This window comes from Aulonocara sp. 'chitande type north' Nkhata Bay, linkage group LG8 (genome assembly GCF_057382095.1).
Source record: "Aulonocara sp. 'chitande type north' Nkhata Bay isolate Kocher_YH1m ecotype deep benthic linkage group LG8, A_spYH_male_GT1.1, whole genome shotgun sequence".
Classification (NCBI taxonomy): Eukaryota; Metazoa; Chordata; class Actinopteri; order Cichliformes; family Cichlidae; genus Aulonocara; species Aulonocara sp. 'chitande type north' Nkhata Bay.
Genome location: NC_141351.1, coordinates 15,781,366 through 15,799,447, shown reverse-complemented (window position 1 = coordinate 15,799,447; position 18,082 = coordinate 15,781,366). Strand labels below are relative to the sequence as shown.

Sequence of the window (18,082 nt, the reverse complement as noted above, 5' to 3'; positions counted from 1 at the left end):
GGCAAACAGTAACTCAACCATTTGCCTTTCAAGAAGAAGAAGAAAAAGACGCATTCATATTTTTTTAAGCTTAACCACATAACTTGCCTTTTCCTGTCTTTCAGCAGTTGCAAACATACTTACTAGAACTATACTGTAAATACTTGTGCTGCTTGGCAAACCATTTTGTTTTGCTTAAGTGAAATGTGTTTTCTATTCCCTGCAGAGATGGGTCTTTTCCCTATGACTCAGTTCCCTGGCAGCAAAACACCAACCAGCCTCCTGGTTCAGTGTCTGTGGTGACCACTGTGTGGGGTGTGACCAACACTTCCCAGAGCCAGGTGAGATCCCCTTTTTGCTTGAGAGTAAAAATGTGCCTGTTCCAAGTCTTTATATTTAATAGCTGTAATAATACCACCTGCAGATTTGTGTATTTGGCAGTGGTATTCTGAATTGAACCTCATCTGAAATCAGTGAAACATTTACATGTGTTTTTCCCTCTATTCCTAATGTGTAACAGGTGTTGGGGAATCCCATGGCCAACAGTAACAATCCCATGAACCCTGGTGGTAACCCTATGGCCTCGGGTATGTCTGGTAACACTCCAGGTATGAACTCTCCTCAGTTCCCCGGTCCGCAGCAGCAGTTCCCCAACAAAGGCAACTCAAACCCGGCCTATATGCAGCAGGGGATGTACGGTCGACCCAACTACCCTGGAGGAGGAGGCTTTGGTGGCAAGTAAGTAACCAGTAGATGGATTGCTGATGGTCACTGGAGTGATTAAAAATGCTTAAAGAACTAATTCAGACAATTACTTTAATTAATTCTCTTCTCTAGAACTTCTTTAATATCTTTTTGCTTATTCTTATAGTTACCCTGGAGGGCCGAATCCTGGACCCGGTGGAATGGGCATCCCTCCGCACTCCCGTCCTCCCTCTGACTTCACCCAGCCTGCCGCTGCTGCCGCCGCAGCTGCAGTTGCTGCTGCTGCTGCCACCGCAACTGCCACTGCAACAGCAACTGTAGCTGCCCTGCAGGAAACCCAGAATAAGGACATGAACCAATATGGACCGGTAGGATGACGCACAAACTGATAGCATAAACTGTTGCCTTTTGTGCACGTGTGAGACTACGGTACTTAGAATTCATCAACTTTGACTTTTGGCTCTATCCCTTTAATGCTAACAATAGCAAGCTGGAGTACCACATTTATTTGCAACAGAAGCAAACAAACTGTTTCTCAGATGTTGATACCATTTTGTTTCTTTCTGGTGGAGTTTTTTTGTTTGTTTGTTTGTTATCTATAAAATCTTTTGATTCAACAGAAACTGCGTAATATTGACAGTCAAGTCTGAGGTGGTTGATCAAATTCTTTTTGTCTTTCAGATGAGTTCCTCTTTCCAGATGGGGCCAAATCAGGCATACAACAGTCAGTTCATGAACCAGCCAGGACCCCGCGGCCCTCCATCCCTTCCTGGAAACATGGGCACAGGCATGAATGCATCCAACATGAGCGGGCCTCCAATGGGAATGAACCAACCCAGGGGTCAAGGCATGGGGCCTTTTGGGGCACACGGTCAAAGAATGCCTCAGCAAGGCTATGCAGGTCCTCGGGCTCAGGGCATGGGTATGCAAGGCATAAAAAGACCGTACCCAGGGGAGGTGAGTGGATTCAACAGTGTCACCTTAAATATGTAGCTCCGTTGCTATATGCTGAATGTATGTCCCGGTCACTGATTCCACAGCCAAACTATGGTGGGCAGCAGTATGGACCAAACAACCAGTTCCCTAACCAGCAGGGCCAATATCCCACACCAAATGCCTCCAGGCCGCTGCCATCCCCCAACTACCCTGGCCCGAGGATGCCAGGACAGCAGCTGCAAGGCCAATACCCACCACCCAGTGGTGCCATAGGCCAGTACTATAAGGTGCAGTGTTAAAGCTATTCAATAAAAATGTGATGGTGTATTTCATATTGTATATGCAGTTTTATCAAAGTCTCACTGACATTTTTTTTTAGCTAATAATGGTGTAAATTTGACAAATTATTTGTTTAATTAAAATCACAGCAAGAGCCACCTTTCAATGGCCAAACAAATAACTTCTCTGGGAGTGGATATCAGTACAACCAGGGAAATATGAATGGGGTAAGTCTACTTTGGTACCAGTTTATTAAAATTTAAAATTACATTATACTTGAATGTACTCTTTAGTGATTTAAGTAGTTGATTTACAACTCAATTTGTGTTTTATATAGCCTCCAAGGCCAGTGGGGAACTACCCTCACTCGCCTGTGCCAGGGAACCCTACTCCTCCAATGACACCAGGAAGTAACATCCCGCCGTACCTGTCGCCAAACCAGGATGTGAAGCCACCCTTCCCTCCTGACATTAAACCAAATATCACCGCACTCCCTCCCCCACCAGGTCAGTAATTAATCAATGAACAGTAAGTTCAAGCGTTTTAAACTTTTTTTTAAGTCTGTGATTTAAGGTTGGTTCTTATCTCCAAAAACAGCAAGCCACAACGAGGAACTGCGTCTGACGTTCCCAGTGCGGGATGGAGTAGTCCTAGAGCCCTTCAGGCTAGAACATAACCTGGCTGTCAGCAACCACGTCTTCCATTTACGGCCCTCTGTACACCAGACACTCATGTGGAGGTAACGCATATTTATGTGCTACTGCTTTTTCCCCCCATCCACTTTAACAGTTATATGGGTCTTTTAGGCTGTAAATATTCTCTTATTGATTTTCATTAGTAGCCAAGAACATTAGATTAAAAAAAAAAACAACCCTTTTCCCAGGAACGTGACAAGTAAGGATCATTAAGGCATTAATTTTCAGAATTTTCTGGAGTATTGCAATTTCCTTCATCACTATCTTAAGTAAAAGTCAATTCAAGTCAAGAGTCCTGATATGAGGATTTCTCCTGCTGCCAAGCTGAGATTATATCCTAAGTTTAGCATCCAATTAATGTTATATATTACCTCAAAAAATTTCCCTGTTAATGTGTGAGAATGAATTCCCGTTATTCTAACTCATGTATTGCATACAGTAACCCTCCATAACCGTAACCGCTTTATATTTTATCTGTGCAGGTCGGACCTGGAGCTGCAGTTTAAGTGCTACCACCACGAAGACCGTCAGATGAACACGAACTGGCCGGCATCTGTCCAAGTCAGCGTCAACGCCACGCCGCTCACAATCGAGCGGGGAGACAACAAGACCTCCCACAAACCCCTGCACTTGAAACATGTATGCCAGCCTGGAAGGAACACGATCCAGATCACAGTCACTGCCTGCTGCTGTGTGAGTACACACATTTCCAGAGCTAATGAAAAAAATAAACAGGTTCATACAAATCCACTCAAGTCAAATGCAAAATGTTTCCCATCAGATGATATTTAATGCTAAAAGAAAGAAAATAACAAAAGGGATCTGTCATGTCTCCTTTTTTTTTTTCACAACTGATCAAACAGTAAAGAATGGATAAAACAGATACACCTTAGGAGAATGTCTTTGATAGTCACTTAGATGTTTTTTCCCCCCAGTCGCACTTGTTTGTGCTACAACTGGTCCATCGGCCCTCAGTTCGCTCTGTCCTCCAAGGCTTACTGAAGAAGAGGCTTCTGCCTGCAGAGCACTGCATCACCAAAGGTATTCACATTCATTTTGCACCCTTATGTCCTCATTGCTCTGTACTTGTTTACTCACTGTGTTTCTTCTCCTGCCTCACAGTAAAGAGGAACTTCAGTAGCGTGGCAGCGTCGTCGGGCAATACCACATTAAACGGGGAGGATGGCGTGGAGCAGACAGCCATCAAGGTTTCGCTCAAATGTCCAATCACCTTCCGGCGAATACAGCTTCCAGCAAGAGGGCATGACTGCAAACATGTTCAGGTAAGACTTCAAGGATACACCATCACAGTAAAAGTGACAAACAAATAGAAATATACATTCAAAAAATCTATTTTCTTGTTCTTGCAGTGTTTTGATTTGGAATCATATTTACAACTGAACTGTGAGCGGGGAACATGGCGATGTCCTGTATGCAAGTATGTCTAAGGAGTTAAAATGCTAAGGAGTACATGCACTTGCCTTATTTAGATGACTTTTTCTTAAATACTATTTCTCTTTTTTCCTCAGTAAAACTGCGTTGTTAGAAGGACTCGAGGTGGACCAGTACATGTGGGGAATCCTGAATGCTATTCAAAAGTAAGCAGAAATAGGAACATCAGTGCAATCTTATATGCATATGTATTTTTCTTTTAACTTAACTATTTGATTTCATCTACATTTTATCAGCTCTGAGTTTGAGGAAGTGACAATTGACCCGACGTGTAGTTGGCGGCCGGTGGCTATAAAATCAGAAATTCACATAAAAGAAGATCCAGATGGACCACTGGCAAAGAGGTTTAAGACGATGAGTCCCAGCCAGATGATCATGCCTAATGTGATGGAGATGATAGCTCAGCTTGGCCCCGGACCCTCACCATACCCATCGCTTCCTTCTGGGCAAGGAGGCAATAACAGCGAATACGGAAGCCAAGGTAGCTCAAACGTACAAAAAGTACAGTAGCACCCAGAATTATGCAAACAAAGCAGAGCAACAACAAAAAATTTTAAACATATTCTGTCTGTGTCTAGGCAACAGTTACCAGAGCCATGGGAACTTTGATTTCCCTCACGGGACCCCTGGTGGTACGTCAATGAATGACTTCATGCATGGTCCCCAGCTGTCTCACCCACCTGACATGCCCAACAACCTGATGGCACAAGACAAGCCACTGTCCCACAATATGCCTGACACAGTGAGTTTACCAACAATTCCTAATATACTGACTCTGTCATATTTTGTATTTTGTTACATAATGTATACTTTTTGCTTTACTTTGTATATAGACTAACTATAAAAGTGGGAAAATACTGGCAGCAACCAGTTAGCATAGCTTAGCATAAAAAACAGTTACTGGCTACAGCTAAATTAAATATGCAACTTGAGTCAGAATAACTAAACTTACCAATAATTGGCTCCACTTCCATATAACTTACATATTCATAAATTTAGCCAAGCTAGCTGAGCTAGCCAAATTATGGCTTTAGCTTTATATTTAAAGTGTTTGTTGGAGGTTGTTAGCAGTCACAAAATGAAACAGGTTGAAAGACGTATATGGCTATTCTGAATTATTCCCCCTCTCTTTCTCTACAGATACCTCATTCTGTTGGCAATGACCAACCGCATGGTCCACTGCAGCAGAGTTTACACGCGTCTCCACACCCTGGGAGCCAATCAGGGCAGCAGCTACACCACAGCGGGCCTCCTCAGCCCTCACGACAAGCTCCACCTCCTCAACAACAGCAGCAACAACAGCAACAACAACAGCAGCCCGGCCCCAACAACCACCCTCACAGCGACCTGGCCTTCAACCCCTCCAGCAGTTTGGACAGCCAAGCAGGGTCAGACATGCCTGAGCCGTCCTTAGACGTAAGTCCTCTGAAACAATCAGAATCTTCACATCTGTAATCTGACATATTTAACAGTTGATGCAAGGAGATTCCTTGAATACTTACATAGCAAATTTTTGTTGTCCTTCCTTCTACCATACAGCTTCTTCCAGAGCTCGCTAACCCAGATGAACTGTTGTCCTACCTGGATCCCCCAGACCTCCCCAGCAATAGCAACGATGACCTTCTATCGCTCTTTGAAAACAACTGAGGCGATTCAGAAACATATAATCACTGACTGCTGCAGTTTCCCTGAGTTCCCAAGGCGGTCACTCAGTACTTGATAAACACAAAGATGCACTCCCTTTCTCTTCTTCCTCTTGTACAACTTTCATTCGCCAGCACAGATTGACTGAAAGAGGTTACAACTCAAAGACACGGCAAGGGTTTTCCCTGCCCTCTCACCCAGAGGTGATAACTTTGAACTGTGCAGCTATACTCAGTTGATTTTCTTTTTTTTTAAATGTCACACACATGTGTATGTGTGCTTATTAGGAACGCGTTGTAGCATTTTTTTTATTCGTGTTTTGTTTCCTTTTCTGAAGAAAAAGGAATTCACTGTAAAAAAAAACAGAAAAATAACTGAAAAAACCTGCGCTATCTGGCCAGTGCGTCTTATCTTATTCCAATCTGAGAGGCCACAGCTTCCTGGTGTCGCAGCTCCATTCCCTGACTGGTCTGGTTAGTCGCACTTTTTTGTCCACCACACATCATTTAAAAGCACAAGAGATTCTGACAACGCAAAAACACAAAAATCAGCCTTTCCAAAAAGAAACAAAAAATAAGATCAACGTGTCCATCTTTGACAAAATGTTTTTTCTAAAACAAATTTAAGCTCCTCTGCCAAGATTTTAAAAAATATTTTTGGGACTGATCGGCATCCACTTTGTCTACGATTGTGCTATTTTTTAAACACATAGATGTCCCTCCTTTTTGGTTTCGACAGCAGAAAATGAAAAAAATTGCCCCAATTACACCAAACAACATTCATAACAGAGTAGCATATCTGTCCATCTACATATTGTAAAGTTATTGTCCCCTGTACAAAGAAGGGATTTCATTGGAAACGTAAGGTACAACGTGCGAGGTTTGGGTTCCTGTGACGCTCCTGCTTTGTCGCTTCCTGCTACAACTCCTTCCATCAGCTCTGCATGAGCCATCGTGTTTCTCTTGTCAGGAGTTTTACTGAATTACATCTCTCTTCCCGGTTAAATGATGTTGTTTAAGTAATCTACAAAGTGCATGTGTGCCAAGCCCTTGTCTAGTGCTGTTCCAAGTGGTGATAACAAAAGATAGTGTGGTTTTTATCAGTTGCTGTTTCCACAGACCTTGTTTGTTTGCTTGTTTTATGATTTTCTGTCAGGTTTAGTATGATTTTATTTAACACTAACATTGAAGGGATGATGTTGATGTCAGCAGTACATTTATCATGTATTTGCTGCATATACTGTGTTATGTTTATTATGTTTTTTTTATTGTTGCTGCACAATTAAACTATACATAAACCTTTTGGGAAACTGCTCAACATCACCAAAGTTAGAGGGATGAGAATGGAAATGTTTGTGCTTGCTTGGTCCTGTAAAGACTGAAAGTGTGTGAGCGTGTGTGTGTCAGTGTGATTGGATGTAATATTGGTTTTAAAGATAAAGGAGAGGACAGTTTATCCATCACTGCTGTTCAAGAAGTGGTTTTCAAAGCAGTATTGGTGCAGATTTCTTTCTTTTTGCCACATTTGTTTTCATTTTAATGTTAAAAAAAGAGTGCTGTTCTGTATGCAAATGTATTATTTTTTAAGAAATGCTATCGTACTGTAAATATCATTGTGAATATTTTTGTATCATCTTGATAATGTTTGTCCTTCGATCATTAGTCGTCCAACTTAACCACATATGCTCCCAAACCAGCATACGGCTGTCTCGTCTCCACGCCGGGGCGTAGCCAGCCCAAGCATTTCATAAGCTATCGCAGGTCATCGTCGTTTCCCCCGAGTCGCTTTCCCACCTGTTCATGTCCTAATATTCGTTGTCCCCTTCCTTGCATCAGCTCAAAGTGCTTGTGTATCATCGTTTCAGTTTTCAGACGTTGCACTCAGTTCGAAGCAATATTTTCCCTCATGCTACGATGTATTGATTCAAAATGATCAATGTTGTCTGCTCATGAATTTATGTTGACCTTTGTCAGTGATGCTGAACAGTAATGGGTTTCGAATTATGTGGTGTCAGCTGGCTTTCAGTGTAATTAGTGAGCTATGTGAATATCATAATTGTTGCTAATTGTCAGTGGTATTTTAAAGATATATCACAACCATATTTTAAAGAAATTCATGATATTGTTTATATTTTTGTTATAGAAAAAATTTGGCTTTTTTAAAAAAGCATGAGACCATATACATTTTTATCCCCTTTGTTCTTGGTAAATTATTTTGTACTGGTTTTCTTATTAATCTGTAAGGCTAGAAATCCAATTTCTTTCAATTGTAGCATTGTGCTGAATCGACCATCCTGATTTCATGTACGCATTATTTTTAAATGTTATAAAAGGAATTTGTTTTTTCCTATTCAGAGCCCTAACTTGTTTCATATTTTAGTCACAAGGAAACATCAAATCAAAAGTCTGTGCTTTCAACAGTTCACTGGTGTGTTTTCATTCTTCGCGATCTGAATTGAAACTTTTAAACAATCCCACGGAAGTCTTTATCATTTCAGTCTTTTTCTTCTTCTTTTCAAATTGGTGAAAAAGGCAGCACCCCTAATTTGTAGTTGCACAATCACAATAAAGGGACATTTCTCTGGGGGGGGATGTTGTTTTAAAAGAAAAAACAGTTGAAAAAAGAAAACGAGTTAATAAAAAATTTAAAAATTTAAAAACAAAAAAACAAAAAGGAAGGGCACGTTCGCTAGTTTGACCTGGAAAGGATTTTAAGACCAGGTCAAACATCCCAAGGATGCCTGTATATATGTAAATTAATATAGAGACATGTGAACAGAAATGTATTCATTTTCCCTGGGAATGTGCATTGTTTCTTCAGAATAATAAAAAGCTTGCAACCCCTCTACTGGAAGTGGCTGAATATGGAAAATGAAACTTGTTAGTTAGTGTCTGTGGGTATCGCTCAGCATTTTGTTCCCACTCTGTATTATACTTTCACCTCTTTTGTTACGGGAACTGGGACAGCAATGTTTTACATGTAATATTTAGCCTAAATGTTCTAGTCTGTCACCTGCATACTCTGAGGTGCTAAAGCTAAAAACTTAAAAAACAAATACATTTAAAAAATTAAAAAATACATAAAGCAAAACAAACAATAAAAAAAAAACGGTTACAAAGAAAACTGCTCGGAGATGAGGGAGAAGCACGGTGGGAGGGACGGGTCCAGAAGATTGTAACCAATCCATAGTTTGTACAATTTTTGATATCATGAACAGTTGGAAAAATTATACAACCTAAGGTGATTCATGCAATGTGGCCATTGTCTCTCTGTTTGTACATTGTATGTACAATCATTTCATATTCTAAACTGGTGAGAAAATAAAGGAACTAATTGTGATTTTTAGTCTTGCAGAACTGTATGTAGTTAGATGATGTGACAACCTAATATTTATCTAATAAATATGTATTCAGATGATACCTGTATGTCACTGTGATTTTGTCTTTTGTGCACTTGTGATGCAGTCTGCGAGACCTGTCTGACTCGTGTGCTGTTTACAAAAGCACGAGGTGTAAATTATGGATTTTTACTCAGATTTTCATTGAGTTGGCTCAAGGTCGCCTTGCCATTGAGTGAAAAGTTGACAAACTAATAATTACTGACACATCAAAGTAAGGCTCTCATGAATTGCAATCGCCAACTGAACATTTTTTGAGAATCAGTCAACAAAGTAATGGAATTATTTTAGAAAATATCATTATTGAACACTCTGTTACAGTCCTTTTTTTAAAAGTACTGTACATTTTATTATACTTACAAGATTGAAAAAGGAAAGTGAGAAGTTCAATTTCCAGTTCTACTGTATGTTGATACCAATTAGATGCCTTGTCATAGTTCTCCAGTGTGCAACTTCAGACCATACAGGTTTCAGTTTTTCAGACACAACTATTGGTTCAGTAGCTAATGTTGATTTGAATGTTATGCAACCATGCATAGGTCGATAGAAGTCACTCCCTAAACAATTATGATTCATAAGCTGCCAAAACTGGTTTTATCTAAACATACAACCAGTGACTGAATGTTCAAGAAATATACCAGGTGGGAAAAAGACCGTTGGCGTTAATGTGTAATTCCAGTCTCTTTTTACTGTGAATGTAACTAAATAATAACATTAACACACTACAAGCTAACATTTAGCATTTAAAAACTTCATTTAAAATGAAAAAGTCTTGAGGAGTTTATGTTTTATGTTTATGTTGCGTGCATAAACGGTTGTTCTGTCCTGTATGTAAACATGATAGCTCGAAAAGTTTAGAATTAATTATGTACAGAGGGTGTACACAGGGGGCAAGTCAACAATCCATTAAAATCCATTAAAAAAATTAAAGTTGACGAGAAAAAAAAAACAAAACAACAACCCTTACAACCTTATAATTTTAACTAAACAATAATTCTTCTGAGGATGGTGTGTAATATCAACACAGATCAGGTATAACATCGAGACCACTAAAAAGGAGATGTGAATAACACTCATTATCTTTTCATCATGGCACCTGTCAGTAGATGGGATCTATTAAAGAACAAGTTGATGTGTTGGATGCAGGAAAAATGTGCAAGCGCAAGTATTTGAGTGAGTTTGAAAAGGTCCAGATTGTGATGAGAGGACTGGGTGAGAGCATCTCCTATAGTGCAGCTGTTTTGGGGTGTTCTTGATTTTCAGTCACGAAAGGGTCACGTACATGTGCTACCTATCTAAGCAGTGTTGCGGACAATACAAACCCTTCATGATTCCCTGACGGCTGTGGCCTCTTTCAGCAGGATAACCTGCCCTTGCCACAAAGAAAAAATAGTTCAGGAATGGTTTGAGGAACACAACAACGAGGCTGCCTCCTAGACGTCAATCCAGTTGAACATCATTGGGATGTGCTGGACAAACAAGTCCAATCCATGGAAGCCACACCTCACAACTTAGAGGACTTAAAGGATCTTGGTGCAAAGCACACCTTCAGGGGTGTAGTGGAGTACATGTCTTGACAGCTCAGGGCTGTTTTGGTAGCAAAACGGAGATCAACACAATATTAGGCAGGTGGCCATAATGTTACACCCAATCAGTGTATGTTTGTATTAGGGGGGCAACAATACTCGTATCGATATTGAACCGTTCGATACAGTGCTTTCGGTTCGGTATGCATATATATCAAACAATACATAATGTTTTATTTATTTTATCAACTTTTCTTCTGACGATGCTGTCTATGTTGAGCGCTCAGTGGATCTGCGTTCGACTACTCCGCCTAGGCTGCACTGTCGAGTGCAGATCCACTGAGCGCAGCGCAAGCTAGCAAGACAGAAGCTAAGCTCGTTGCAACATGGCAACTGCCTTAACGCTACCCGAAAATGAACCTCCCCCACCCTCATTCAGATCTGGCGTTTGGCCAGTGTTGCCAACTTAGCGAGTTTGTCACTATATTTAGCGAGTTTTCACACCCCCTTAGCGACTTTTTTTCTAAAAAGCGACTAGCGACAAATCTGGCGACTTTTTCTGGTGTTATTGGAGACTTATTTATGACGACTTTTTGACGTGAAAGCGGGTATCGCTTTTACTCTCAACAAGCAGTGGGTGCTGCCGTGGGCACCTCGCCCGTTCCAAAGCGCTCACGGGCGGAGGATAGTCCTCCCCCAGCTGCTATCAGGGCAGAAGATGTTCACACCTATTCGTCCAAACTGCAAATGAATCGCGCATGAGCGAAGCTGCTGCTCCTGCACTGATTGTAACGCAGTCAGTTCTTCTTTTACTGTTATGCTGTTTTGTGGATCACGAGGTTTAAAACTACTTATAAACACATACACACACACACACAAAGTAACTCCACCAGAGTGCCTATTTCGGGTCACAAAGGAGCAGGGTTGGAATTGTGACATTTAAAAAAACAATAATTGCTAAAATAAATGTAATCTGTAGTTCTAAATAAATTCTAAATGCATTTAGGACGTTTCTCTCTCCAACAACGTAGGTTACAATTATATTAGCATGACCAATTATGCAAATGATGACGTCATTTAGCAACTTCTAGCGACTTTTAATAGCGATTTTCCTTACTGAGGAGTTGGCAACACTGTTTGGAACTATCTTGGTTTTTATGTGAAGTATGACCCTGAAGGTAAGCGCGTCATGGACAAAAGTAAAACAGTATGTTGGATGTGCCACGCAATGCTCAATTGGTGGGAACTAGTGCGCTAGCGCAGTTAGCTTGTTAACGTGTTGACGCCGTCCAGCCCCACGCACGGGGCGATCCGCGGTAACTCGTTAACGGAGATTTGCGGCGTTATGGCGTTAATGTCATTTTAACGAGATTAACGCTGACAGCACTAGCGGGAACACAACGAATATGACTGCACATTTACACCGACATCATCCTAGTGCAAAGACAAGTGGAAGCAGACAAAAACAACAAGCACGCATGCTACAAACTTTACCCGAGTCATTTAGACAGCCGTTAGCACATGATTCTTCTTATTGGGACCTGATATGTTTAATGTGCTGCTGAGAATATAGCCCAGAAGAAGCGTATAGTATAGCTTTTATTTTGGAAAGAGCCATTCCTCTGTAATAAACTCTCTTTTCCAAAGATGAGTGCTTTCTCGATCAGATATATATATATATATATATATATATATATATATATATATATATATATATATATATATATATATATATATATATATATATATTTATTTTTATTTTTTTGTTGTTGTTTCAGCAACATTAAATTTAAAAACTGTACTTTTGAGTTAAAATATATATTTATAATTTTAATAAATGATAAATTAAAAAGGCATGCACATTTTTTTGTATCGAAAAAATATCGAACCGTGACACCAAAGTATCGAACCGAACCGTGAATTTTGTGTATCGTTGCACCCCTAGTTTGTATGTATGTATCAGTTTGCTAGTGTAATCAAGGTCAAAACAGGTACAGTTCAAACAGATATCAGGGATTTTAGAAAGCTGTATCCGTCTTTAGATTACAAACAGAATGCTGTCTTAGAGCAGCCACATACGGTCTCTAAGAGCAAGTGGATAATCGCTGGAAAACACCCACTGATCGTCTGAGAGGAGCAACTGACCAGCCAACAGGAGCAGCTACTTGTGGGGAAAATACACTTGAAGAACCACATTATGACAATTTACAACAAAATAATCTACAACATGTCTGATTTTCCATTCATTTTTTTATGTTTCATCAGTAAAAGAAATGGTGTGAGAAAACAGCAGCGTTATTAAGTGTTAAGAAAAATTCAACTGCCCACATAGTCTGTCCTTTATTAACATCGATTAGAAAACCTTGGTAAAAGTAACTTTAACAACATTATATTGCACAAGAAAGCAAACTTTAAATGCTTCTGATATTTGTGTAGCCCTAAATCTTGTGCAGTGGAATAACAGATACTTTTTTTTAGCTGTGAATGTTTAGATCTGAGTGTCTTTCTGCAGCTCAATAACACTGGGATTTTAAAGAAACAGCAGAACTGAACATTGTATTTTTGGTGGAACATTACTAGTGGAATATTCCATTCTGACAACTCCCTTGAGCAATGGCACAGTCTGACAGGCATAAAATAGTATTTTTGGCCCAATGAGGGGATTCCCAAAGAACTGTTAGCAAAAAGGTTGATGCATATCGGCATGGTGTGTAATGTGTAATTAAAATGTTTTAGGAATCTACAAAAACAGAGGACAGAATAAGAAGAAGTGCCAAGGCCTAAAAAAATATCTACAGCGGATGAATAGTATCTGAAAGACGGGTCCTTAAGAAATGGAGAGAACAAAATCAGCAGTGACCTGACACGAGACCTGAGAGATGCACATAGTCTACTGAAGAGCCATCGATCAGTCATTGCCTGATCTCTCCAAAAACCAGACTTCAATATTATTGAGAAAGAGCAGAACAAAAGGAAAAGAAGAGCCTTGGATGTCCTTCAAGAACTATTAATGAAGACCAGCTAAAGAAATTAACAGAAAGCTTGCCTAGGGTAGTTCAGGCTGTGTTGACTAAAGGTGTTCATACCAAATATTGACTCTCAAGTTCAATAGAATTGTGCAAACTATGTTTTGCTTTATGTACAGTATTTCCATGCATGTTAGCAGTTTTGACTAAATTGCTGCTCCTGCTTTCCCATTTTACTTAAAAAATATAAAGAAGTGAGGGTTTGGTTGAGACTTTTGCAAAGTACTATATAAATAACTTATATTACTAATACTGATCAATTGATATCTGAGTAGAAGCTTACTGGTAGCTGGTATTTAAGTTCCCAAACCAGGCATACAGCACCTCTCAGTAGGTCACAAGATAAGTCTGACGTAATATGAGATGAATAATGAGGAGAGTAAAACAGTTTCTTTAAGAATAATTTGTTAAATTACAGTTATTTACTTGGATCAGTGTCAGATAAGTAAGCAACAGTCCTTTTTGGGTTATACCCAGTGTTGGTCAAGTTACTTGAAAAAAGTAAAAACACGATTTAGAACCTGAATAGGTGATAAAGCGATAGATCTTTCAGCCCTACTTTTTACTTCCCTACTTTTCTACTTTTTCTGCATAATCCATCATACAAAATGTAATCAAATGGAAAAGTCTCTTTTTAAAACTTGTTTTATTAGTTTTAATCTTTTAACTTTATGCATCAAGCAAAAATTTCATTATATGCAACATTCTCTGACTGGAAGAAATTTGTTTAATATTTAAACCTATTTTCTGCACATTCCAGCACATAAAATTAAATATTTTTTTGTGTTTACACTCAAGTCTTTCAAATAAATGCAAGTGAAACACAGCAGAAAATAAATAAAATCAGACTCAGTGGTCCTGTTGCTCTATTTTCACCTGTAAAGCAGGAGTGGGGTAGGCGGAGGTTTGCCCATGCTCTCTCTGCACTGATATATTATCCATTGTTGATCTGCACACAGCTGTTGCCACGAACGTCGCACTCGCTTAAATTAGTTGGTAAGCCATTGTATTGTATTTAAAAGTCACATCATGTGTATAAGCTAACTCACAATTGTGCTGAATTACTTTGACTGCTGCAAACACCAATGAGATATCCAAAAATGTCGCACAGGCTGGGTGGGCAGAAAGTCAATAACATTTTACTGAAACGCAACAAACAGGTTTTAAAGTAACTTAAAGTCTCTAATGAGCTAATGTTTAAAGTATATGTTCTGGATAATTCTAGCCATGGTCAGTGGCTTTTTGACACAGCAGCCATTTTGACACAACACAGTAAAACAGGTGTTCTAAGGGACGTTAATTAAGCCTCTCAACATCATTAGAGTAGACTATCCGGTTCTCTAAGCAAACGTCCCACTTCGTATTTGTAAGCTGGCTCTGGGTGGTTGCTGACATACTTGAAGGCAGTAGCTGCACAATATGACTTTTATTAGGATGCTGCATTTACCAAACAGGAAGAAATTCTGTTCTGTGGTGTTTACGGCCGCACGTTTGTGCAGCAGCTGCCCACCAGCTGCGTGCAAAAACCCGGTGGTTTACTTTGATATTGCTGCTGACAACGAACCGCTTGGCAGAATTAGCTTTGAGGTGAGTAGGTTTAAAAAAAAAAACAAAAACAAACAACTTTTACTTTGAAAATATGCGTTAAATCGCTGTGAGCCGTTTTCTTTTTATTTTGCAGCTTAATGCAGACGTAGTGCCAAAAACAGCAGGTAACTACTGTTTTCATCATTTGTTTATTTGTTTTAATCACAAATCACAGCAAAATGTCAAGAAAGTGCTGTTATCAGAGCTGAGGAATGGATGAGATGTTTTGTTTTGTTGGCTTCATAATTGTTTGGTCTATAAAGCAGCTGTCACAAATCCATTCAGGAGGACCTAAACTAACAGTAACAAGTCACTGTTCAAACATGAAAAATTACCGAAAGCTTTGTGTGTGTGTGTGTGTTTCGTCACCCGTGAGAAGGAAAAAATTTACATTTAGTCTATCCTGCAGAAAACTTCCGAGCGCTCTGTACAGGAGAACATGGCTTTGGCTACAAGGGATCCGTTTTCTTCAGGGTGATCCCTCAGTTTATATGTCAGGTAGGTTTGTTTTGTTTTGGGGGTAATTAATTTTCCCCCAATGGACTGTTGTGATATTACTACAGTGATGCGTTTTGTTTTTTAGGGTGGAGATATTATTTATAACTTTGGAGGTGGTGATAAGTCTATCTATGGAAAGAATTTTCCCGATGAGAACTTCAAGCTGAGGCACACTGGACCAGGTAATTATCCCCCTCTGTACACTGTTGCAAGTGAAAATGAAAACAATGCAGTGCTACTTATTGGTTTTCAGAAATTTCCAATTCTATAGTGCAAGTCACTTTGTCAGATTCAAATTTAACTTGGGCCATTTGTGTGCTTTTCTCACTCAAATACTTGAAAGCATATCAATATATAAGAAATGTCCATAACTTGAAGTCAAACAGATGGAGCCAACAGATTATGTGCATTTTCATTTAAATTGTAGGAATGTCCTGAGTTTCTTGCACATTTTTTTTGTAAGGATTACACACGTTAGTCCTTCACTGTAACATTCACTGTCAATCTTTTTTTAAACCAGTTTGCATTTTGAAAACTATTCACATAATATTGTTCCATTCTTCGTTTTTGTCTTGAGATTTCAAGGTCATGTTTATTTTTGTTTGTCACGCTTCAATTTACCTCATTGCTCAAAGTTACTGCCTAGTGAAATCTATAAAGAAGCCTTGTCTGCACAAGAAATTTTGCTCCCATCACTCTGGGAGGTCCCCACAAAGTTTGCCACCAGATGGCAACATTTTAACACTTTTTTCTAACATTGATACTTGAGTGTGCTAAATAATATAAGCTGTTGTGTGCACCTGTGCCACAAGTGGAAATACTTAGTATATTCAAGGGTACTTATTTTAATCTAACTGGATATGAGTTTGTTAAATTTTAAGGTATCCTGTCCATGGCCAATGCCGGACCGAACACCAATGGATCCCAGTTCTTTATCTGCACCACTAAAACAGATTGGTACGTACTGACAAACGGAAACATATTTATAACAGCTGATACCAATGAAGCTGTGTATTTCATCCAAACTGGCTTTAATTCATATCACAGTGATATTCAGTAATGGCTTGAAGCCATTAATTGTAAGCAGTTTCTTTTTCTTTTAGGTTGGATGGCAAGTATGTTGTCTTTGGAAAAGTAAAGGAGGGAATGGATGTGGTCAAGAAAATGGAGTCTTTTGGTTCCAAGATTGGGTACACTTCAAAGAAGATCACGATCACGGACTGTGGAGAGCTCAAGTAGATTTAATGTGGATATGGTCATTGTGTAATTTCATTTCCTGGTGAATTTCAATAAAATGACCAAAGTGAAAGAGGTTGGCCTAGAGTGCTTCCTCTTTTGCTGAGTGTAGATAAATGTCACAAGTACTGTGAAAAGATTGGGGTAAAATGTCATTTTTGCCAGTGAGAGACTACTTCCAGCTGCAAATTAAAATTTGCATGGGCATAAAACTGAATGCACCCGCAGTCCAATCAGTTTGTGAGGTGTTCAGCTGCATGGTCCTCAGTTTGAGAACAGGGTGGGATGCACATTCTGGGGGGGGTTTACATCAGGAATGGGCATCTGGTGTTTAAAAAAAAGTCTGCCATATCAGATATTGGCACTATGGCATCAACTGAGAGAAGCTTTTTATCTCTCTGCCTATAAAATGACCAGCTTTATCACGCTTTTGTACTTGGTAATATTCTGGTGGCTGCTCTTTGAAATTGAGAAAAAAAAAAAAAAAAAGAGAGCAAGAGAGAGACTGTGCATCTGCCCTATTCCACAGCCCCGCATTGCTGCAGGTTGCAAAACAATCTATAAACCAAAATCTAGCTTTTACAAACTCACTGTCCAAAGCTTTGCTGCTCCCCAGCTCTACTGCTGATATCGTCGAATATTTGCAGGTTTGCAGTTTCATGCACATGGCCAGAGGTCCGTGAATTAGCTAAAGACCTCTACTCTGACATTTGTGTGTATATTCTGCTTATAGCATGATGCATGTATAACATTTGGTTACATTACAGTGACAGCAACACACTCATTTCAAACAGTTTATTTTTTATGATTGGGGTTTTAATAATAAAATAGACTTTTTATCCTGGTGATGGGTGGGGATTGTTTATGGTAAGGCATTATACAAAAAAATAAAATAATTGACATGCAAAACTGATTAAATACTGTCTGCTTCACTTTACGAACTGATTGTCTCCAGTTTCAAATTGTAAAGTTTCACGTGGTGTAGATGTTTTAGATTTTGAATTTTCAAAACGTTGTTTTTGATTGGGCTGTAGCAATAGCGCATCTTGAATGATTCATTTTCATTTTAGACGAACTCGATATGGTGATCAGATGAACCATACAGACTACACAAACCTTTCT

The 18,082-nt window shown here is 39.4% G+C and overlaps 2 protein-coding genes across 7 annotated transcripts in view; both read left to right on the top strand.

Annotated features, from left to right (window-relative positions):
* Window positions 1-9,115, top strand: part of LOC147323482 (zinc finger MIZ domain-containing protein 1-like) — a 113,587-nt gene extending 104,472 nt beyond the window's left edge. For all 4 annotated transcript variants that reach the window (XM_086303861.1, XM_086303863.1, XM_086303862.1 and 1 more), the window contains 17 exons: window positions 206-320; window positions 500-717; window positions 851-1,052; window positions 1,366-1,641; window positions 1,725-1,907; window positions 2,049-2,126; window positions 2,237-2,405; window positions 2,497-2,638; window positions 3,077-3,287; window positions 3,530-3,635; window positions 3,717-3,877; window positions 3,965-4,032; window positions 4,124-4,192; window positions 4,283-4,527; window positions 4,625-4,788; window positions 5,187-5,462; window positions 5,586-9,115. In XM_086303861.1, the coding sequence (XP_086159987.1) occupies window positions 206-320; window positions 500-717; window positions 851-1,052; window positions 1,366-1,641; window positions 1,725-1,907; window positions 2,049-2,126; window positions 2,237-2,405; window positions 2,497-2,638; window positions 3,077-3,287; window positions 3,530-3,635; window positions 3,717-3,877; window positions 3,965-4,032; window positions 4,124-4,192; window positions 4,283-4,527; window positions 4,625-4,788; window positions 5,187-5,462; window positions 5,586-5,693 (2,791 nt within the window). In that variant the 3' untranslated portion in view covers window positions 5,694-9,115. The remainder of the gene's footprint in view (window positions 1-205; window positions 321-499; window positions 718-850; window positions 1,053-1,365; window positions 1,642-1,724; window positions 1,908-2,048; window positions 2,127-2,236; window positions 2,406-2,496; window positions 2,639-3,076; window positions 3,288-3,529; window positions 3,636-3,716; window positions 3,878-3,964; window positions 4,033-4,123; window positions 4,193-4,282; window positions 4,528-4,624; window positions 4,789-5,186; window positions 5,463-5,585) is intronic.
* A 5,814-nt stretch (window positions 9,116-14,929) lies between these two features.
* LOC147323481 (peptidyl-prolyl cis-trans isomerase A-like) lies at window positions 14,930-17,036 on the top strand. 3 transcript variants are annotated; one of them, XM_086303859.1, is made up of 6 exons: window positions 14,930-15,226; window positions 15,321-15,351; window positions 15,660-15,724; window positions 15,810-15,906; window positions 16,606-16,681; window positions 16,828-17,036. In XM_086303859.1, the coding sequence occupies exons 1-6, from the start codon at window positions 15,059-15,061 to the stop codon at window positions 16,961-16,963; spliced, it is 573 nt and encodes a 190-aa protein (XP_086159985.1). In that variant the 5' UTR covers window positions 14,930-15,058; the 3' UTR covers window positions 16,964-17,036. The 3 variants fall into 3 exon arrangements, with proteins under 3 accessions (XP_086159985.1, XP_086159984.1, XP_086159982.1); XM_086303858.1 differs by having other exon boundaries at window positions 15,648-15,724; XM_086303856.1 differs by having other exon boundaries at window positions 14,932-15,226; window positions 15,636-15,724.
* Window positions 17,037-18,082: the final 1,046 nt, after the last annotated feature.